Raw genomic sequence first — 21179 nt, 5'->3', positions numbered from 1 at the left:
ACGCATGGACGATGTAATTTATGGATAATCGAGGAGGATCGTCATCTGCACTGAGGTGGAAGTGAACACTGCAAGATGATTGGGCCTCGCCAGGGTGCAAGTCCAAGTATCCAGTGAGCGATTAGATAATTGGATAGCAAAGTTGATACTTGAAACATAGCCACATGTTACTTCGAAATGCAACAATCCTGTGCAGTCCCAAGAGTACACTATCCCAACCGACACGTGGTCCCAGCCCCTTCCGTCCCGTTACTTGCAACGCAGCCAACAACACCACTTGCAACTACCTGTAGTTATATCAACAATCCTGTGCAAGGCGTCGCGGTGTAGCCTGTAGACACATTTTGATTTTCGCTTGCGATGCGCTGGACCATTGCACTGCTCGTCGCGTTTGCTGTCGAAGCGCTCGCTGTCGAGGCCATCGTGTCCGAGTACTTTGCCATGATATACACGGGCGCCAGCTATGCCGGGCAGTCGTACACGACCGTGACCAACAGCTTTTACAGCTTGGGGAACACGCTCGTCGACCCGATCTCGTCGATCAAGGTGCAGCCCGGCTACGTCTTTGTCGGCTACACCAAGAACCTCGGCACGACAGGCGCCGGCTCGAGCGAGTACTTCTACATGGCATGGGACAGCGACACGCCCGACCTCGGCAGCCTCTGGGACGACCAGATCACCGCGTACGAAGTGCGCAAAGCTTTGTCGTGGACCAAACCGTCCACGTACTTTTTTGCTGCCGCCAAGTTCTACTCGGGCTCCTCCTACACCGGCAATTCGACCATCACAACGCTCTTGACCAAGTACACACTGCCATTCAGCGTCGCGTCCGTCAAGGTCACACCCGGGTACTCGCTCACCCTCATCGCGCCGAGCGGTTCGACGAAGACCATCACGTCCGACACCTCGAACCTTGGCGCGTGGGCCAGCGTTGCCAAGGTCGCAACGCTCGTCAAGGATACATCGACGCTACCTCCGACGCCAACCGAGCCCACGACCACGTCGCCCGCCCCAACATTCGCCGCATCAACGCCCACAGTTGCTGCATCAACGCCCACATTTGCCGCATCAACGCCCACAGTTGCCGCATCAACGCCCACAGTTGCCGCATCAACAACACCCAACGCAATTCTCTCTCCCGAGAGTGCCACGCCCGGTCCTGCGCCTGTTGTGGCCTCGGCTGCGAGCGCTACCGATTGTACGGGGGTCTTACGTGCACCTCGCTGTATGTCTCATCTGCCTAGCTAGACACGACCATCATCATCGGCTGCAGTGCGGGCATCGTCGTTACGATGATCGTTGCCGTCGTCTTCATCATGCGGTCCAAGAAGAAGAAGGCGACGAACACCAGCACCCTCTTTGAGCCGTTCATCTCGACCAACCCCAAGCTCCAGCACGACGCAAGCCTCATCAACCTCAGCAGTCTCTACAAGGTGCGTCTCGACCAAGCGAACCTGCACCTCGAGTGCATCCTTGGCTACGGCTCGTTCGCGGCTGTCTCCAAGGGCTCGTACAACGCCATTCCGGTGGCCGTCAAACAGCTCCAGAGCAACCGCCGGTCCAACACGGACATCCAAAGCTTCATCGATGAGATCGAGCTTATGTCGCGGTACGGTCTCACCCTGTCTGACGCCCCTCACTCGACACTTGGCTGTTGGCAGGTTCAACTCCAAGCACATCATCAAGCTCATTGGCGCAGCGTGGACGACGCCAACGGACTTGTGTGCGGTCATGGAGTTTATGGACCAAGGCGACCTCAAGGACTACTTGGCGGCTCATGACGCCAGCGTGTACACGTGGGCGATGAAGCTCGAGGCGCTGCGGGGGATCGTCGACGGTCTCTCGTACCTCCACTCGCTCAACATTGTGCATCGCGATCTCAAGTCCCGCAACGTGCTTCTCGACTCGACCAAGGGCATCAAGATCGTCGACTTTGGCGTCGCCAAGGAAGACATTCAGGGCACCATGACGATGGGTGTCGGGACCTTTCGGTGGATGGCCCCCGAGGTCCTTCTTGAGAGCGCGTACACGGTGGCCGCCGACATTTACTCGTTTGGTACTACCGTCGGTTGGTCTATGGACATGTTCTGATGCAATGGCTTAGGGATGCTCCTCTCCGAGTTTGACTCGCACCACATCCCGTACGAAGATTTGACCAACCCGACGACGGGCAAGCCGCTCGCCGACCCCGCGATCATCGGCGGCGTCCTCAACGGCTCGATCAAGCCGACGTTCAGCGACACGTGCCCGACGTGGGTCAAGGCGCTGGCCGACGGTTGTCTTTCGTTCAACGCCTTCGACCGCCCGACCATCTACGATGTGGCAGCCATGCTGGCCAAAGTTCGCACCGACTAAGCAAAGCCAGCGTCGTGCAGTCGCCATACATTTCGATAGATATAACGTTTCTTATTTGTAATCAACACATCAGTACTGACTGGTTAGAGGGCAAGTGACGAGCCGACTGGCTCTGTTGGCTGGGCTATCGTGCTAGATATGACGGCTCTTGCTACTGATCTACGATTCTACGCTGAAGAGACGCTGGCTAACACCATCTACGTATCAAGACTAGGCTTCAACAGGGCATAAGTCACCGTTCGTCTCGGTCAGTCGAAGATCGGCGTCGAGCACACATGGTAGCGTCGTCATCGGGTGACTGAGCCACGGTACAGGACACAAGACACCGCATACAATACCATTGCATTTGCCGACTAGAGAAACGACTACCGACCGCGCCATAGTCGTTTTTGCTGAGCTACGACTCGGCCAAGAAGGCAAACGGGTCATTGCCAGCGTCGATCGCTGGCGTGTACTCGATAACGTTCAAGATTTGCTGGAGCCGGTCGGGTCCAAAGAGCGACGTGAGGAACGCGCAGACCATGTCCATGCCGGCCGTGACACCCGAGCTCGTCCAGATGTTGCCGTCGACGACCCAGCGCGCGTGCTTGATCCACTGCACGCGGCCGTCTCCGAGCATTTGAATTTCGCGAAAGGCCACCTTGTTGGTCGTGGCGCGCTTCCCGTCCAAGAGGCCACACGCCGCGAGGAAGCCAGAGCCCGTGCAAACGCTCAGAACGTACTGGACGCGGGAGCTGTGGTACTTGATGAAATCCTGGTAGGCAGCATCGTGGAAGAGGCTTCGGCAGCCCTTGCCACCTACTCCGACAGTCCAAGCCTGCAAAACGACAGTCGCGTGATCGTACCTGGTACGAGAAGGACGTCCAGCGCTGGCGCCGACGCAAACGCGTAGCTGGCGACGATCGGACAACCGCCGGCGGGCGGGCGCGAGTACAAGGTGCCGGCCTCGCGCGCGATGAGTACCGTCTCGATGCCGTCTTCGAGCTGCTCGAAAAACTGCAGTGGGCCTAGCATGATGGAGGTATTGTCATGTAGAGAACATACAATATAGTACATGTACCTGCAATGTCCAAGGTCGCAAAGCCCGGAAAGACGAGGATGCCAACGACGAGCTTGCGGTTTGTCGTCATGGGCTCGAATTCCAAAATGGCGATCTGCAATCGATCAACTTGATGTGTGTATGGCATACTACGATGCCGTATTGCGTATCTTTTGCTCGAATGTGTTATTTAACATTAAAAAACGATGCTTTTGAATTTGAACACGACGACGATGTTCCCATCGACCACACAACCAGATTACAAGGAAACATCTTTATATTCTCAAATGATGCTATTGAATTTCAACAAACAATTGTCGTGTGGTCGCCTAGTCTGTAAACTTTTTCGCTTTTTTGCCACTGGTCCAGTCGACGCCGACTAACTGGACTTGGCTCTGGACCCACGTCGGTGGTTCGACGACGTTGGACCGGACGCTGGCGAGAATCGGACCCACGGGAAACGACCGCAGCGCGATGGGCCATCGCTTATCGTGTGCGCCCACCACGTAATCACTCGGAATGTTGACGTGCCCTTCGTGGGCCTTGAACTGCGTGAGCGCCACCGCCCACATGGCCCAGTTGACAGCTTCGGTGGCATCCGAGTCGTCATCCGTGTCGTCGATCGTGATCACGTGTGGTGACATGTCCTTCTCGCCCGAGGTCATCACGATTGTGGCGGGTCGGATGTCGTGCACTGGAGCGGATGGCGCCGGTGTAGTAAAATCGTTGCTGCTAAGAAAATCCCACTCAAACTTGAGCATCTCAAGCTGCCGGCGCTTGTCATACGGCATGGCCGCTCGCGGGACTTGTCGGAGCCACGACACAATGGCGCCGAGTGGCAGGCCGCCACCCGCCGCCGGCCAGAAAGGGTCCTCAACCTCGGTCGCCACTACATGATCCAGCGGTACGCGCAAGTGGCCGTGGCGGGTGTAGTAGGCTGTGAGTTGTCGAACCTTGGCCGACCACCGACGCTCGATATCGAGCGAGAAACGCCGCAGGGTGTCGCGCCGCGCCTTGGTTGCAAAGTCTTCATGGACCTCCAACAACGTCAAGAGGTACCCGAACGTCTGTCCGACGACCGACGACGGCCACTCGGACGTCAGCACAAACGCGTCATGCCAGCCAATCGCGCGGTGCGTCGCCTGCCACTGCTGGAGTGTTTGTACGATATCCGGCCATGACGCGGCGACGTCAGTGTCCCAGACGAAACTAATGTCGTTCAGCATCGCACGTTGCAATGCCGAGAGTGATGCACCGTCTTTTCGAAGGGTAGCGACAATGTCGCCGAGGCGGAGACCCCAGAGCTTGGGCGGCCACCACTGTAGTTTATGGGGCACAGCAAAGCCAATGTCGACGAGTGCATCCTTGGTGTACAATCGCTTGTAGATCCTGAGGCCGAGTACGTGCTGGTCAAACTCGGTTTCTAGATGCCTGGCACTCGCAAATGGGTCGACGACCTTGGTGGTGACACGTTGGACGTCACCAAGCGCCGTCGCTTGCAGGCCGAGATAGTGTCCGAGCCGCATACCGCGCATTGCTGATGGCCACGTCGCGTCGTCCTTGGGCACAGCGTAGGCGTGGGGTACGCGGTCGTGTCCGTGGATACTCGCAAACATCGTCTTAGCAGCCACCACGTTTGCCCATGATCTTGGCGTGTTGAAAGCGTATCGAACGCGCTGGAGCTCGTCCCCTCGGTGCGATGGCAGCTGGATAGAGACAAGCCAGACGCGCATGGCGACTTCGCCAAGCGGGATACCGTCGTACTTGGGCGAATACGACGGCGCTGCGGCGTCGGCCTTGCGCTTCCGACTCGCGCGAATGACATAGTCGATCGGCACATCGGCCGCACCGTGTTGCTCGTAGTACATTGTGAGCATGGTGAGGATGTCGGCCCAGAGCGGGACGTCGTGTACGGCGCCAAGGGACAGGGCCATGCGGAGCTGCGGCGTCGGCAGCGTGTACGCATGCACGTCGAGCGTGTGGGCTGCCTGCGCCAAGTCGATGCCCCACGCCTCCTTTGGCCACGATCGATCGTGCTCGGGCACGGGCCAGTTAGCAGGCACACACACGTGGCCGTACAGGTCGCGGTATCGGGCGAGAGCGGATAAGACGGCCGACCAAGTGACCATGATCCTGTTGCGCGAGCGGGCGATGAAGCACCGGGCGCTCGGGCGGTCGTCTGGGTTACACCACACTAAGCCGAGTTCCTCGAGGCGCGCTTCTACGAACGGTTTGAGCTCACGACTGGCGGCGCGAAGGATCCTGATGGCGGCGCCAAGCGGCTTGCCGCGCAGCGTCGTAGGCCATGGGTCGGTGTCGGGCACAATGTAGTCAAACGGTAGGTAGCTGTGGCCGTACAGGCGGCGGTAGATACCGATGCCGAGGAGCCGCTCGCCTACTTTGGGCAGCGTCGCCGGGTCCACCCACGGGATCGGCGGGCCCGTCGGAGTTGGTGCCATCCACACCATTTTTTCGAAATGCGTTTCGCAAGTGTCCTTGGCGAACGCTCTCGTTCCTTCGATTTTCGAACACTTGTCGTCTTGCTAATTGCCATACACCTGTAGACAGGACGATGTACTAAGTCCTAGCGTGAATGTCGAAGAAAGAATAGGACGCCGACGACGAGTTTGCATCAATACTCTATACAACAAACGAGCGAGCAGTCGGCGATCCATTTACTTGATGTGTGTATGGCATACAAATATCGAGTGTCGCGTATCTTTGGATTCGAATGGGCTTGTTAACGTTATTTAACACAGCCGAACGAGGGGGTTGACTGCATACCGATTTGTCCATCATTGTCGACAGCGTGGCACACAAATGATATACTAGTATTTAGACGACTTGTATATCATGCGACAATCGAAGAATGATCCTGCTTTGAGCTACGACACCGTACACTGAAAAAAGCAAGTAAAATCATTTAAATGACGAATCAATCAATCGATCCTGCACAGTGGGCATAAATCGCGTGCAGGCCAAGGGTCGTCACCAACGCAGGGATGCTGCCTTCATGGGAGCCTCCATGAACATACGCATTCCCGTGATCCCGAAATCGTTCTCGGTGAGCGCGAGGAGGGCGGCGCTCGCATCGTCGAGACCGGCGACGCTGTCAAAGCTCGCGCATCGTAGCCCTTTCTGGATCAAGCGGCCCAGCGTTCGACGGACGTGGAGGAAGCTTGTGTCGACGTGACTGCAGCCTCAAATGCCTTGGACGCGGTCGAGGTACGAGAGCACACTGTTCAAGATCGACTGGTGAAACGCGATCTTGTGGAAACCAGCGGTCCCATGTGTCGAGTACTCCTCATGATGTCACCCTCAACCAACGGAAGATGCTGCAGGGCGTGCATGACAAAGAGAAAGTCCGATAAGTCACGGTTGCTAGACAGCTTGGGTGACGTGAGCTTGGTAACAACTAGAAGACCCATCAGCCCAGAATAGGCCTCGGTCGACGACGTCCCGACATCGACCTCGGTATGTGGATCCAGCGGCAGCTTCAACGCACCCAAAACGTGCAGCAGGTCGTCACAGTTGTGTACTGTAAGGCCTGGAAGCGACTTGGTGGCCGCCAGCGCTCGCGCGAGCCCCGTGATGTTGACGTCTCTGACGTTGACAAACGAGACGTGCCGAGCGTGGCTGCAACGTGAGCGATTCTCGAATTTTTTGTCTGGTAGGACCTCCATGGGTTCATTTTTAATAGCTCCGATTTATGTCCATTTCAGTTGACGTGGGTATACTTCTTTCTACTTTTAAGCTATATTATCCTCAATACTTCACTATCAGATGGTTCTTTTTTATTCGACAACCTTGATAGGACTATATAACACTTGGATGCCGTCATCATCAAGCAAGTCGACGCGCATGCGCCGCGCCGCTGCGAGCGCGTGGAGCTCCTTGGCACACGGCGCCAGCACACTCTCGTCGAGGTTCAACTGGATGCGGACACATTCGCACGTGGCGAGTGCATCGAGCAGCATTCGCACGCCGTGTACGTCCAGCGAATTGCCGTGGAGGTGGACTGTCAGCGGCGCGACGTTCCGGCCTTCGCGCAGTCCGATCGCGAGCAGCGCCGCGCTTCGATTGTCGAGCTGGTTGTCCACGAGGCTCAGATACGTGAGCCCTTGTTGCATCCATTGGGGCAGAGCGCGCGAGAGAAGGTCGATCTTGGCGGCCACCAATGCGCAGCCGTTTAGCACCACCTCGGTGAGGTGCGTCGCACGCACCAGGTACGCCAGCAGCGCGTCAAACGTGTTTGCCTCGAATTTAACGCCTTCAAACGACGCAGTCCGGAGCTGCGGCCACGTTGACGTGTCGAGCGGCATGGCGCCCAGCGTGCAGTAGTGCAATGAGAGCTCGTGCAAAGACGGCAGTTGCGGCAACAGCGCCAGAATGTACGAGAAATCTGCTGCGCCCAAAAATTCGAGCACTTTCATCGCACTGTGGTCCACGAGCTGCAAGAGTCGCGGGATCAAGTCGGTCTCGTCTGTGACTACGCGCAGCTCGATGATCTGGGACAGAGCGCGCCGCGTCGCCAGGAGCGCGTGGAGAATGGCGTCACTGTGATGCACGAAGAGCGCCCGCAGCGACGGTGTTGTCGCAATGGCAAGTGCGAGGTCGTCGACGTCGGCAATCAAAGGCGTGTGCACTTTGACGCGCGAGGCAAAACCACTCGAGAGCCATTTCGTCAAGAGAGGCGTCCACCGCGGCGTCGTTTTGACGAGCTCCATCTCGAGACGGATGCTGCGCACGCGATGGTTGGGCGTTGTCACCGCGGTTAGCACATTGCTACCAGATGCAGCGAGTCGAATCGACTCCAGGTGCGTGCAGCGACTGAGCAAGACGCAAAACGCATCCGAGTACGTGAGCGTGGCATCGAGATGGAGCTGCGTGAGCTTGGTTGCAAAGCGCTGTGCAAAATGATCCAAGCATTTAATGGCGTGGGTCGCGGCGGGGCGATTGAACAAGCGCGCAAACACCTTCACGCCCTGGGCGCGCACGGACACGAGTGCTGGCAGCGCGATGCGCACGAGTGTCCTATCGCTCTCAGTCACGACATCGAGGTCCGGCGTCGGCCACTCAAAGGAAAAGGGCCCCGGTCGCGTCAGCAGCTCCCGCAGCGCTGTCAACGGCGCATCGAGCGACGTCGCTGGCAGCGCAGATAGAAAGGCCGCCACATCGATGGGCGATGCGAGGCACTGGGCGACCGAGAGAAGGGCGCTGCGGACCTCGAGGACGCTGGAAGCCGCGGGACATGTGCGCTTGACTACCGTCATTGTGGTGCGCTTGGTGGGTCAAGCGATTTTGGGTGGTCACCGCTGAAACGTCCCAAGTCTGAACCGGAAACAGATGTCTTAAGCGAGATGCTTGTAGGCTGGCTGCTTGTGCTGGCAGACGCATGTACTGCTACATAGTAATAGCAACGCAACAGGGTCATGATACCAATGACAGAGCGCATTGCAAGCCATTTTTTTAGCTCTTGTAGGCCTGAGCCAGCTGGGCCTGAGCTGAGGTCCATGTAGCGCAAGGTTGCGTGTGATTAGTTATGGAAGTTGGATATTGGAGGCATCACGCAACTGTGTGCTGCATTTGATTGGCTGGTTCATATTGCACTTTCTGCGCCTTGTTGCAGTTCTCCGATTGCAGCAAGCGGTCAATATTGGTGATTTTTTTGGACAGTATGCCAACTATTCGATGGATATTTGTAGTTATTACCTCGCAATAGTGTCAAAAGTCCTGTCTAACACGAAGAGAGCGAATCTGGGCTGCGTCACCCGAGAAACGTGCGCTAACGACCAACCTGTTTCACGAGTTGATCATATTATAGTTTCAACTTGATAGGTCAATGCAACGTGGTCGTGTTTCGAGGCGGCAACTGCTAGCAAATCTCGGAAGCCTTCATGCGCTTGGACGACAGAGCGTCTTCCTCGTCCCCATCGGCGTCGGATGCTGCTTCTTGTGCTCGTCGAGGCAGTCGCGGAGCCGCGCTATCGTGCGAAGCCGGTCGGCGAATGGCCACGTGGGAGAGAACGGGCAGGACGTTGGTACTACCCCGCGCAAAGTGGTCGTGCAAGGTGCGGTCGAGGCCGGGCGGCAGCACAGGCGTCCACATCGTCGTTGATGGGTCGCGTCCGTCGTCCAGCTGCAGAGACGTCGACGGGAGGATGCCAGACGGGTGGTTGGCAAGAAGAAGGTCGAGGACCCGAGCGTCCTGCGACCACTTGCGGCGACCAGGCAAGTCGACGAGGATGAGGCCTTGCTCCATGGCGTCGTCTAGCCGGCGCATGTACGCATACTTGTACGTGGCGCAAGCGTCGCGCGAGATACTCCGGAGCGCTTCTTCGTACAGCGCCATGGCCGGGTCGAGCCGTGCGCAGACAAGGTCACCCATGCTGCCACGTTCGGTCGAAAGCGGAAATGAGCTGGGATTGGCCAAAATTCAGTGATAGCGGAATGCTGGTCGTTTTCCGCTGGCCCCAACGCGGGAACCGACAGAGTCGACTCTGGACTGCTATATGTCGGACGTCGAGTATGCAAAGACTCTACTAGCAGTGAATCAAGTAGAACTATGTGTGGAGTATCATGGCGACTTGTGGTATCGGTGTAGCGCCTGTGGGTGCTGGGATGTGGGTTTATCCGAATACGCTACGCACTCCAGGTTCGCGATCTTTCCGGATACAACGACCTTGGATTGGCCGGATGCCGGGCACCTCAGGTGCAGCTGGTCGGATAGCGCAAAAGCGAAAGAACGAGACCGATGGCGGTGTACACATATTGTCTTCAACTCAATGCTAGACTTTAATCGCAAGTGGACTATAGAATTCGAAGACGTCTTGGCCGCAGATCGCCTTGATACCGAAACGGGTGGCGACCGCGACGAGCTCGTCCGTATGTCCTCCGAGGTTCTCTGTCGCATTGAGCTCAATGCGCACACACACGCACGATGCGAGAGCGGAGAGGAGGTCGGTGACGCCCTCCAGCGTAAGATCGTTCTCGTTCAGAGAGAGCGTGAAAGGTGCTGTGTTCGAGGCTTGGCGGAGGGCCGTCGCCAGCACGGCCGCGCAAGTGTCGTCGAAACGATCGTCTGCGAGACGCAAGGCGCGAAGACCACGGTTGATCCAGTGCACGAGCGCCGACCCCAAGACGTTCATCTTGGTCGAAAGCACGCTGCACTCTAGAAAGTGCACGCGCTCCAGAACGTTCGAGGACGTCAGATTCGCCACGACGTTGTCAAAGACCTCGGGGCTGAAGTTTACAGCATCGAACTGAGCGAGACGGAGACGCGGCCAGTGTCCGACGTCAGGGCTGCCAACCGTGAGCGAGCACCACCGCAAATCGAGTTCTTCCAGCACAGACGAGCGACACAGTTGGTGGAAGACAGGATTCAGCGGCATGTTGCACGAGAGCGCAATGGACGATAGCGACCGGAGGCTAACGAGATGGAGAATGCGCACTAGGTGGATGGGTGCTTTGGTCTCCACACTAAAGTGCGTGAGGTGGTGCAGGGACTCGCCAATACGGAGTAGCTGTACGACAAAGTCATCGGACATTCGGATCTCGAGACTGCGCAGTGTCGACGTGCGACTGACGGCGCGTGCGAGGGCATCGGTAGGCACTGGAACATGGCACAGACCCAAGTGCTGGGCGTGGCCACTTGCAAGCCACGATGTGACAAGCGGGGCCCAGTCAAAAGCATGACCGCGCGCCGTCTGCACGGTGAGTCTGGACACGTGATGGGCGGCCGTCGTCACCGCTTGAAACACATGGGGCGTCATTGGCGACGAGTCCAACGAAACCTCGCACAGGCGCGTGCAGCGGCGAAGTGCTTGACAGAGCGCTTCGTTAATGAGGTTGGCGCTGCACGTGAGGTCGATGGCCGTCATCTTGTGTGCCCATAAAGACAAAAAGGCGCTAAACGTGCCGGGGTCGGTCGAGATACTGGCTGCCAAAAATTCGTCAAAGGCCTCGTAAGCGGGCAAGGCGGCCTGCGCAAGCGCCTCTTCGTCGTCGACGAGCCCGAGGAAGCATGGCCTCGGCCACGCGTGCAGGAACTGGCCAGGTCGCGAGAGCAGTGCATGCAAGGCGAGGAGCGGCTCGCCGAGCACCTGCGGTGGCAGCGCGTCGAGAAAGGCTACGACGTCGCATGACGACGCAATGCACTGGACGATCGCGATGAGGGTGCCATTGCAGTTGAGGGCGGCCGTCGTGGCACAAGAGGCGGCCATTTTCCTGGTAGGAACGCTTGCGTGGTGTTCCAGCATCCCTGGGGATTGATTCGTATTTTCTGGCAAACCCATTGGCTACATATCGAGCCATTTTGGCCAATGGAACGCAATTGGTCTAAGCCAATCGCATCGCGCGAAACGTGTTCCGTGAAGTGCGATTTTGTAGTCCCTGTTAAGAGCTGTCACATCCCCGGAAGTTATACTTGATTAAAGTATGTCAATTGCGCCGAAGTGCGCCTGCGTACTTATTCGCAACGTTTCGATTAGGTGCGATTTCAGAAGCGCGCGAAGACTGCAGCAAGCGACGCCAAGACAAATGTCAACCTTCGTCGCAACACCGCTATCAACGCTTCGCAATGAAATCAAACGTTCCCAGCTCACCCCGCAAGGGACCTATTCGATGTGCCAAAAAAACAACGGTCGTATGCAGCAGTGGCCATTAGCTGTGGCCATTGACAACACACGCAAGCTCGCTTCTTCACGTGCTGCTTTTTGTGCCACGTCCGGTCGAAAGCGGAAAAAGCTGGGATTGGCCAAAATTCCAGATATAGCGGAATGTTGATCGTCTCCCGCCGGTCGCCACGCGGGGCCTGACAGAGCCGACTCTGGACTGCTGTATGTCGGACGTCGGGTATGCAAAGACTCTACTAGCAGTGAATCAAGTAGAACTGTGTGTGGTGCACCATGGAGGCTTGTGCTATCGGTGAAATGCCTGTGGGGTGACGAGATATGTGATTATCCGGATACGCTGCACACCCAGGTTCGCGATCTTTCCGGATAAAATGACTTTGAATTGGCCAAATGCAAACGCACTTCAGTGCAGCTGTGCTCATGTAGGATCGTTTGTTGACCGAAAACCCTTGACTCTTAAATCGCCAGTGGGCTATATAACTCGACGTTGTCATTGTCGGGCACTGCCTTTAGACCAAAGCGGGCTGCGACCGCTAATACAATCCTCTTCATGGGTACCGAAAAGAGTTCGGTTGCGTGCCTGGGACGATCTGCCACAATCGTACATGGTGTCCTGATTTTAGCAAACACAGGCAGTACGTGATTGCGTCCCTTGCTTGGCCGGCAAGTTGAAGCAGACGCGAACAATTGACAACACAATTCACAACGCTGCTTTACGGATACGGGAACCTTATCCAGACATTGACGCAACTAACGACCAATTGCAGCGTTCAGTCCCGGCCAGAGCAGGTGCATCTCTATGTTTTAGCGCCGAATGGCCATGTATGGAGAAGGAGTCCTATGCGTGTTCTTTTTCAGCCCACAATCACCAGGTTTCCATAATTGTCACTGCTCCGCGAGGTTTCAAAGCTCTGCTGCCATTGGCTCTGCTCTTTTAACGTATCACTTGTCAGTTAAACCAATGAGAAGGCTGGGGGCGCCCCAGGTCAGTTGTAAAGTTTCTGCTTCGCATCCCGAAGGTCGCCGGTTCGAGCCCGGCTGCGCACTCGCATTTTTCCGTTCTCCGTCCCCCCTCCCCACTGCGTCGCGCGATGCATCCAACCAGGGCGGAAACCAAAAGGGTCTTCAAGGCCACCTCCGCACATGGATACATATTACTATTATTTACCCCTGCCTCCGCAAGTGTCGCCCAGAACACTGGGTGTGAAACCAGCTGCTCCAACAACAGACCTAAATGATGAGACAATTTCTTCAGTGAGCTCGGCTGATTTAACATAAACTGACCCACTTCAACAACAACCAATGAGAAGGCTGAAAAGCGACCAATCAGAAGCGCTAATTTTTCGTTAATCTTGCGTCGGCTTTCAATTTGACCGTCCTCAACCCACAATCCGATTCGACGATGACACGATCCATCAACGACACCAAGAGCCCGAACGACCCGAAGCACTACCGGCTCTTCACGCTGCCCAACGGCCTCGAGGTGCTGCTTATGCAGAACGTCCCCGGCGCTGGCGACGATGGCGACGAGGTTGAGGAGAGCGAGGCCGACAATGGCAGCGAGAAGGACGACGAAGTTGACGTGGATGATGTCGTCGAAAAAGTGCCCTTGGCCAAAGATGACGAAAAGGTAAACGACGGCCCCGCGCCCCGCAAGGCCGGCGCCTGCTTGACCGTTGGCGTCGGCAGCTTTGCCGAGCCCGAGCATCTTCCTGGCCTGGCGCATTACCTCGAGCACATGCTCTTTATGGGTTCGTCGACCTCGGTCTCTCTTGGACGCGACTCATGCATGTCTTGCAGGCAGCGAAAAGTACCCGGACGAGAACGAGTTTGAGGCCTTTCTGAGCGCTCATGGCGGCTCCAGCAACGGAGGGACCAGTACCGAGTATACAAAATACATTTTCGAGGTCGGGCCCAAGCACCTCGCGCCAGCGCTCGATATGTTTGCGCAGTTCTTTGTGGCGCCGCTCATATTGGCCGAGACCCTCGACCGCGAGCTCTTGGCGATCGAGTCGGAGTTTGCGCGTGCGAGCCGATCCGACAGCGTCCGCTACGAGGTTCGAACCCGTCGCGTCTTGACAGATGGGTTTGTATATGGAAGCCTGTAGCAAGTGCTGTGCGACCTCGCACTGCCGTCGCACCCGTTCCGTCAGTTCAGTTGGGGCAACACGAAGAGTCTCAAGACGGTGCCGGAAGCAAAGAACATCGACGTCCGCGCCGAGATCCTCGCGTTCTACAGGGCGCACTACTCGGCCAACCTCATGAAGCTCGTCGTCTGCGGCGAAGAGTCGTTGGACGAGCTCGAGGCCTACGTCCGTGGGTCGTTTAGCGACGTGCCCAACTGCGACCGCGTCGGTGCCGACTATGCGCACCTGTCCATGCCGTTCGAGTCGTCAGCGCTCGTCCAGATGGTGCCATTGAAGGAGGCGCATGTGTTGTACTTGCACTGGCCGCTGCCGCCGCTCGTGGGCCACCACGACCTCAAGCCCGCCGAATACGTGGCGTCGATCCTTGGCCACGAGACCGAGGGTTCGATCCTGCATTACGTACGCCTTTTCGCGATTTTACGAGATTTTATGTATTTGATGAATAGCTCAAGGAGAAAGGGTGGGTGTCGTACCTCACAGCGGGCCTCACCGAGACGCACGGCTACGACTACGGGTCGTTCGGTGCGATCTTCTCGCTCGTGATCGATCTCACGCTCGACGGCCTCGCCGCGTACGAAGACGTTGTCGGCGTCGTCTTCCAGTTCCTCCACATGATGCAGAACAGTTCGCTGCCGGCGTGGATCTTTGAGGAGCAAAAGGCCATGGCGCAAGTCAGCTTCCGCTTTAAAGAAGACGGGAATGCGTTCGAGCTGTGCGAAAAATACGCTGTGCTCATGCAGGTGGGCGCTCTACCTCTATCGCCGAGACCGAAATGGCTTGTAGGACGTGTATCGAATCCCATCGAGTGAGCTCTTGACGTACGAAGTACCCAAAGGCGACTTTGACGAAGCCCGCGTCCGGTCGCTCGTGCTCGACCACCTCACGACGGACCGCATTCGCATTCACCTCGCCTCCAGTACGCTGGTGCCCGACGACACGGTATTCCATCATCTTCTTGATGACCGAGTGGAGGTTGACCGTACGCTAGTGGACCGAAGAACCGTGGTTCCAAGTGCCGTACAAGGCCCAGCCGATCCCGGGCCATCTCTTGCAGCAGTGGGCCACGCCGTCGATGCACCCGTCGCTGCGATACCAGGTCGCCAACCCGTTCATTCCGCGCGACGTGTCGCTCATTGACGTGCCCGAGATCTTTGAGGCGCCGCGCAAGGTGCTAGCGACGCCGAGTGCGACTGCTTACTACCTCCCCGACACGGTCTTCAAGTCGCCCCGGGCGTTTGTGATGCTGCACTTTTCGCTGCCGGCGATGGCGCGTCGCGCGGACGCGATCGTGCTCGGCGACGTGTACGTGCGCATGGTCCAGGACGCGCTGAACGCGGACGCCTACTTTGCGCACAAAGCCCACCTCTCGTACTGGCTGCGCGTCAAGAGCGCGAGCGGCTTTGAGCTGCAAATCGGCGGCTTCCATGACAAGCTGCTCGAGCTCGTGTACGTCGTGACCAAGACGCTCGCGACGGGCACGAGTACGGACGGCGAGATGCTCCGTGAAGCGCGCTTCCGCGTTCTCAAGGAAGACCTTTTGCGTACGTACAAGAATTTGCACTTCCGACCCACGGCCAAGGCCGCGTACATGCGTGAGCAGCTGCTCGAGGCCGAGGCCGTGCAGCTCCCGACGCTCATTGCTGAACTCGAAGCACTCACGTACGAGTCGGTGCTTGCCGTTGCGGTCATGTCCAAGGCCCTCTGGGCGGGCGGCCACGTGACAGCGTTCGTCCACGGCAACATCACGCAAGCAAAAGCGATTGCGATGACGTCGACGGTCGCGGGCTACTTTTCCTTTGGCAACTCGGCGCCGCGCCCGCCGAAAGCCATCTACAAGCTACCATCCGACGGACTGGTGCTCCACGAAGAGAGCGAGAACAGCGAAGAAGTCAACTCGGTCGTCGACGTCCATTACCAGTTTGGCAACGAGACGGTGGCGACGCTGGGCATGGCCGACCTTCTCCAGCAAATCATGCAAGTGCCGTTCTTTGACACGCTGCGCACGAAACTGCAGCTCGGGTACGAAGTGGCGTGCTCGGTGCGCGTGACGCATGGCATCCTCGGCTTTGGACTCAAGGTCGTCTCGGCTTCGACGCCGACGAGTGCGATCGCGGCCGCCATGGACGCCTTCGTGGTCAGCTTTGCGCATACACTCGAGACGATGGACGAAGCCACGTTCAAGGGCCACGTGCGGGCGCAGATCCAGGCGCGCGTCGAACCGGACGCGTACCTCTTTTCAACGACGCTGCGCCATTGGCACGAGATCCCGTCGCAGCGCCTGGCATTTGACATTAACGCGCAGCTCGTCAACTGGCTCAAGTCCCCAGGCTGCTCGCGCGAAGCTGTGCGCCGCCAATACGCGCGCTGGTTCCACAAGCCCCAGCTCCGCGTGGTCGTCGTCGGTCGAAAGAGCTCTTCGACGCTCGAAGGCCGTGAAGAGCCGCCAACCGACGCGCTTCGTAGCATTGACGACGTGTACGCGCAGAAGGCTCGTCTCGTGTGCTTTCCCGAGCGCCACACAATCCCCGCGGCTTAGAGGGTGCCAAGTCTTGAGCATGCATAGGTATTTTCGACTTAAAACGAACAAAATACATACATATACGGACCAAGTACAGCCTTGACCATGCGTCGCCACTGGCGATACGTCCAACGAGACCCTGCGAAGGCGCACACAGCGTCCAAGTGCTGGGTACACCGCTTCGTTGATAGCGCTGTCAGTAAGGTCGATGGCGTCATCTTCTGGACCTATTCGGACAAAATGGCGTCGAAGGTATCGGGCCCCGTCAAGAAGCTGGGTGCAAACACGTCGTCAATGGCCTCGTCGGCGGCCTGCGCAAGCGACGTCGTCACCAATGAGCCCGAGGAAGCGAGGCTTGGGCCTCGCGTCAATAAACTAGTCAGGCCGCGCGAGGAGCGTACGCAGTGCGAGAAGCGATTCGCCAAGCACCTGCGATGGCAGCGCATTTAGAATGACGACGATGTGGGCGGGTGACGCAATGCACTGAACGATCGAAATGAGGATGCCATTGCAGTTGATTGTTGCCGTCGTAGCAACGGTCCTGATGCTCGTGCTGAAGACTGAAACGCGTTGGCCAACCATAAAGTAATTGCTCCCAGTCGTGTCCCTAACGCGATTTTAGAAATCATGAGGACCCTTTCGCTTCTGCACCGAGAGCCGGCAAGTCGCCGTTGGCTGTGTCCTCGATGTGTCACTGCTGCACGATTATCAGATCGCATAATCTGATATGAGATCTGATCTGATATGATATGAGATCTGGCGTGGCGAGCCAGACAAAGATCGCACATCTTTTGTGGCACTCGACCAGCCAGGGTTCCCGCCAAAGGTGTCGAGTCGAAACGTCGCAACACCACGCATCTAGGTCTACTAGTACCGAGGCGACACGTTGCGTCCCATGCTGCTAACTCCAATTGTACAATAAAGACGCACCCATTCGGGCTTCTAGTCATGCAAATGTGGTTTCGTGTTGCCCGATCATGCTAACCTACAACAAGCGCCAAATGCAAACCATCGTCGATTCATTCGATCGTAAACGGACTGTACAACTCGAGTTTGCCTCCTTGAGAATCGCCGTGATGTCATATGTGGCGGCCACCTTGGCAATCGTGTCCGCGCTGCGCTCCAAAATCTCGTCGTCCACGTTCATGAGCACAGCCACATTGGCACAATTCTTGAGGGCTGCGAGAAGTCCCAGACGCTGCTGATGGTAGAGTAGTTCTCGGTCAGCTCCAGCGTCAGCGGTGCCGAGTTGTCGGCGTTGTTAAGTGCGCTGGCGATGAGCGCGACGCTCGCTTCGTCGAGGAAGTTGTCGCGCAGCGTCAAGGGCCGAAGCCCCTTTTCGATCCAGATGGCGAGCTCGGCACTCATCGCTTCCATTTGGCTGCCCACGATGCGGCAGTTGATAAATGACACGTGCTCGAGGCGGTCCGAGGTCGAGAGGTGGGTCAAGACGCTTTGAAAAGCGTCGGGACCAAAGTTGACGTCGCCAAAACGAGCGATGCGAAGGCGCGGCCACGTCCCTTCTTCGACGGGCTCGTTTGTTATTGTCAGTGTGCACCGACGCAAGTCGAGCTCTTCCAGACGCGGCGCAGCATGCAAATACTGCACCAGCGGATCTAGAGGCATGGGGCATGAGAGCATGAGCGACTCCAGGCGAGGTATGTCGACGAGTTGGAGCAGCTTGGCAATGTGAGCTGGCACGTCGGTATGGAGACCGACGGACGTGAGGTGGCGCAGTGACACATCGAGTGCAAAGAGCTGCTGCACAAAGGCGTCCAAGCTGTACACCTCGAGGCCGCGCAGCGACACGATCGCGCGTGCGAGTTGGTCGTTTGGTGGAGTGATTCCAGACAGACTGAGGAAGTTCGCGTGCCCGGTAGCAAGCCACGACGTCACCAGAGGTGTCCAATCGAGTGGGTAGTCTCGAAACGTATGAATGTGCAACTTGCGGACGTGATGCGCGGGGGTCGTGACCGCTTGAAACAGCGACGTCGTCATGGGCGAGGCACCGAGCCAGACCTCGCGGAGACGCGTACACTGACGCAGCGCGTCGCAGATCGTCTCGTCCAAGCGCTCGGTGCTGATCGACAAATCCATCGACGTAATCTTGGGGGCCCACTTCGAAACGAAAGTGCCAAAGGGCGCCGTAGATGCACACGTCGCAAAGTTGGGGCCAAACCCATGAACATCGTGGACGTCAACGGCTTCGTAGACGTGCAAGGCGGTGCGAACCAGAGCCTCTTGGTTGTCGACGAGCCCGTCGAAGCTTGGTTTCGGCCACGCGTGCAGGAACTGGGCAGGTCGCGAGAGCAGTGCATGCAAGGCGAGGAGCGGCTAGCCGAGCACCTGCGGTGGCAGCACGTCGAGAAAGGCTACGACGTCGCATGACGACGCAATGCACTGGACGATAGCGATGAGGGTGCCATTGCAGTTGAGGGCGGCCGTCGTGGCACAAGAGGCGGCCATTTTTGATGTGCCAAAACGATAAACTGGCATGAAGCATGGTGATTGGTCGCACCAACCAAACTGTTGTGTGCGTTTAGCCTCGGATACAAAGAGTTTACGGCGAGCGTCGAGGTTCTGCTGTCGTGGTCGACGCTATGGTAGCAATACTAAAGCAACGTATGCCTGCGATAAGCGCCGTTCAGCAGAGCCTTGGTTGCGCCGTCCTGGGTCGTTGCATCATGTTGCCAGGTCAGCGCCCGACCAACTTCAAGCTGCCAGTGGCGTGTTTTTAGCATTACTGCATAATAATTCGATATTTTCACGCCATTTGTGGCGTGTTGTGATTGGTGCACACTTGCGATCGTATGCAGGAATCTCAATTGACAACGCACGATGGATGCAAGCTCGCTTCTTCACGTGCTGCTGTTTGTGGCCGCGCCGACGGACGCACTGGCCTTGCTCACGGCGCTGCCGTTGGTCTCACTACCACCGCCGTTCGCTGCGCTCTTGCACCTCTTCCAGCGGTCCAAGCACTTTGAGTGGCCCGTCCCGCGCGTCGAGTGCGCTGGCAACATGCACATGGGCCTTCTGCTGGCCGCGATGCCCATCCTTCCCGCCGTCCAGATCGAGCAGCCCGATTACTTCGATGCGTGCCTCCAAGCAGCGCGCGTGCCCGGACACCCGCAGAGCTTGACCGCCTTTCTGACGACATGGCCTGCGCACGTCGTCTCTCTCGCCGTCCCCGCCGCACTCTCAGCCTGCGACAGTGACGAGCTCTGTCGTCTCGTGCACGAATGCACTCGGCTGACGCATATGCAAGTGGACGTCGCCAGTACCTGCACGAGGGATCTGCTTTGCAGCAGCAACGGCGTTGCCCATCTTACCATAGCCGACAGCGGGGACGACAGTCTTGCACCTACAGCAATGCTCGACCTTGGAGATGCTCTCCGACCGTGGCTGCAGTCAACCCGCGCACGAACGCTGGCGTTAAACAACTTGACACTTGACGGCGTGGACGCTGGTGCGTCGCTCGCCACCGTTCTCGCCGCAACGTCATCGCTGACGCGCCTCGCGATCAACCAATCTGATACCGTCGCACAAGCGCTTTTGGCCTCTGGACTGCAATTTGAGAGTCTCTCGCAACTCAAAGTGTCGTTTGCAACTGTGCCGGGCCACTACCGACTCGTAGCGCAGCTTGACGCCACCAAGTTGACGCACCTCGATGTACGTGGCGACCAGCAAGAGGATCTCTCGCCGCTACTTGCCATGGTGCCTCGGCTACCAGCGCTGACCCACTTGACGCTGGGCTACTGCAAGCTCCACGAGGCGGTCGCGCACGACCTGGCTGGCGCTCCGTTGCTCTCCAGCGCGCGGTTCTTTTCGATTGTGTGGCGCACCGACGCAGTGCTTGAGAGCCTCCTCGCGCACCTCGGCCGGTCGCCGCGTCTCCAGAACGTCACGTGGCGCCGCTGTCCGCAGATCGCACGTGTGACTACGCCGTGGATGCTGCAGACGCTTGGTCAGGCGCAGTTTATTGACTGCAGTTTGAAGGATACTTTTGTTCTTGCGATCGCGGACGAGCTTCGCGCGCGAACGACGACCGTCCCGCTGCAGATCCGCATTGATCAACCAACAGATATGCTGGGGTTGGAGAGCGTCGCCGCCGTCATCCAAGTGCTTTCGACTGTTCGGAATGTGAGCGTGCAGCTCGTGGTCAGCGCGCATTTTGTGGGCAATCAAGGGTTCGAATCGTGGTTCTGGGATGCCGTGCGTCTGCGAGCGACGTTGGCGCGCGTTCTAGTGACCGTGAAGACGGTTCATGCCCGCCACCACTGCTACCTTTTATCATAACGTCCGAACACCTAACCCTGAAGCACAGCGTGTTGCACCGAGTCATGTCAGCGGCTCAGTGTTGATGTGCTGTGACGTGGGTTGCATGCAAAGGGGGTGGGTGGGAGTCAGTCGAGCCCACGTCAACACCACGAGGTCGCCTTGTCCCCAAGTATATCGAAGCATCTCACGTTCTACACCATTTGAAGTGG

At 57.7% G+C, this 21179-nt stretch overlaps 9 protein-coding genes across 9 annotated transcripts; 3 read left to right on the top strand and 6 right to left on the bottom strand.

Moving 5' to 3' along the window:
- Positions 1 to 360: 360 nt before the first annotated feature.
- On the top strand, positions 361 to 2355 carry SDRG_15725 (TKL protein kinase; the record flags this gene model as incomplete). Its single annotated transcript, XM_008621907.1, has 4 exons — positions 361 to 1198; positions 1249 to 1609; positions 1662 to 2056; positions 2105 to 2355. 4 exons carry the CDS (start codon positions 361 to 363, stop codon positions 2353 to 2355), a joined length of 1845 nt encoding a protein of 614 aa, XP_008620129.1.
- Positions 2356 to 2680: 325 nt separating this feature from the next.
- On the bottom strand, positions 2681 to 3507 carry SDRG_15724 (hypothetical protein). Its single transcript, XM_008621906.1, has 3 exons — positions 3416 to 3507; positions 3201 to 3362; positions 2681 to 3153 (listed from the first exon to the last, which is right to left on the bottom strand). Exons 1-3 carry the CDS (start codon positions 3483 to 3485, stop codon positions 2753 to 2755), a joined length of 633 nt encoding a protein of 210 aa, XP_008620128.1. The 5' UTR covers positions 3486 to 3507; the 3' UTR covers positions 2681 to 2752.
- Positions 3508 to 3630: 123 nt separating this feature from the next.
- Positions 3631 to 5862, bottom strand: SDRG_15723 (hypothetical protein; the record flags this gene model as incomplete). The annotated part of the gene is made up of 1 exon (XM_008621905.1): positions 3631 to 5862. One exon carries the CDS (start codon positions 5860 to 5862, stop codon positions 3724 to 3726), a length of 2139 nt encoding a protein of 712 aa, XP_008620127.1. The 3' UTR covers positions 3631 to 3723.
- Positions 5863 to 7106: 1244 nt separating this feature from the next.
- On the bottom strand, positions 7107 to 8713 carry SDRG_15722 (hypothetical protein). The gene has a single exon (XM_008621904.1). The coding sequence runs from the start codon at positions 8665 to 8667 to the stop codon at positions 7189 to 7191; it is 1479 nt and encodes a 492-aa protein (XP_008620126.1). The 5' UTR covers positions 8668 to 8713; the 3' UTR covers positions 7107 to 7188.
- A 477-nt stretch (positions 8714 to 9190) lies between these two features.
- SDRG_15721 (hypothetical protein) lies at positions 9191 to 9797 on the bottom strand. Its single transcript, XM_008621903.1, has one exon. The coding sequence runs from the start codon at positions 9780 to 9782 to the stop codon at positions 9270 to 9272; it is 513 nt and encodes a 170-aa protein (XP_008620125.1). The 5' UTR covers positions 9783 to 9797; the 3' UTR covers positions 9191 to 9269.
- Positions 9798 to 10148: 351 nt separating this feature from the next.
- On the bottom strand, positions 10149 to 11657 carry SDRG_15720 (hypothetical protein). Its single transcript, XM_008621902.1, has one exon. It carries the CDS (start codon positions 11650 to 11652, stop codon positions 10183 to 10185), a length of 1470 nt encoding a protein of 489 aa, XP_008620124.1. The 5' UTR covers positions 11653 to 11657; the 3' UTR covers positions 10149 to 10182.
- A 1772-nt stretch (positions 11658 to 13429) lies between these two features.
- SDRG_15719 (hypothetical protein) lies at positions 13430 to 16778 on the top strand (the record flags this gene model as incomplete). The annotated part of the gene is made up of 6 exons (XM_008621901.1): positions 13430 to 13778; positions 13828 to 14084; positions 14136 to 14573; positions 14621 to 14914; positions 14958 to 15113; positions 15163 to 16778. 6 exons carry the CDS (start codon positions 13430 to 13432, stop codon positions 16708 to 16710), a joined length of 3042 nt encoding a protein of 1013 aa, XP_008620123.1. The 3' UTR covers positions 16711 to 16778.
- An 857-nt stretch (positions 16779 to 17635) lies between these two features.
- Positions 17636 to 19158, bottom strand: SDRG_15718 (hypothetical protein; the record flags this gene model as incomplete). Its single annotated transcript, XM_008621900.1, has 2 exons — positions 17636 to 19026; positions 19069 to 19158. The coding sequence occupies 2 exons, from the start codon at positions 19156 to 19158 to the stop codon at positions 17836 to 17838; spliced, it is 1281 nt and encodes a 426-aa protein (XP_008620122.1). The 3' UTR covers positions 17636 to 17835.
- A 372-nt stretch (positions 19159 to 19530) lies between these two features.
- On the top strand, positions 19531 to 20988 carry SDRG_15717 (hypothetical protein; the record flags this gene model as incomplete). Its single annotated transcript, XM_008621899.1, has 1 exon — positions 19531 to 20988. The coding sequence occupies one exon, from the start codon at positions 19531 to 19533 to the stop codon at positions 20986 to 20988; it is 1458 nt and encodes a 485-aa protein (XP_008620121.1).
- Between the last annotated feature and the right edge of the window lie 191 nt (positions 20989 to 21179).

Source organism: Saprolegnia diclina (genome assembly GCF_000281045.1).
Source record: "Saprolegnia diclina VS20 unplaced genomic scaffold supercont1.100, whole genome shotgun sequence".
NCBI classification, from domain to species: domain Eukaryota; phylum Oomycota; class Saprolegniomycetes; order Saprolegniales; family Saprolegniaceae; genus Saprolegnia; species Saprolegnia diclina.
The sequence above is the reverse complement of the archived record's forward strand: the minus strand, read 5'-3'. Positions and strand labels throughout refer to the sequence as shown.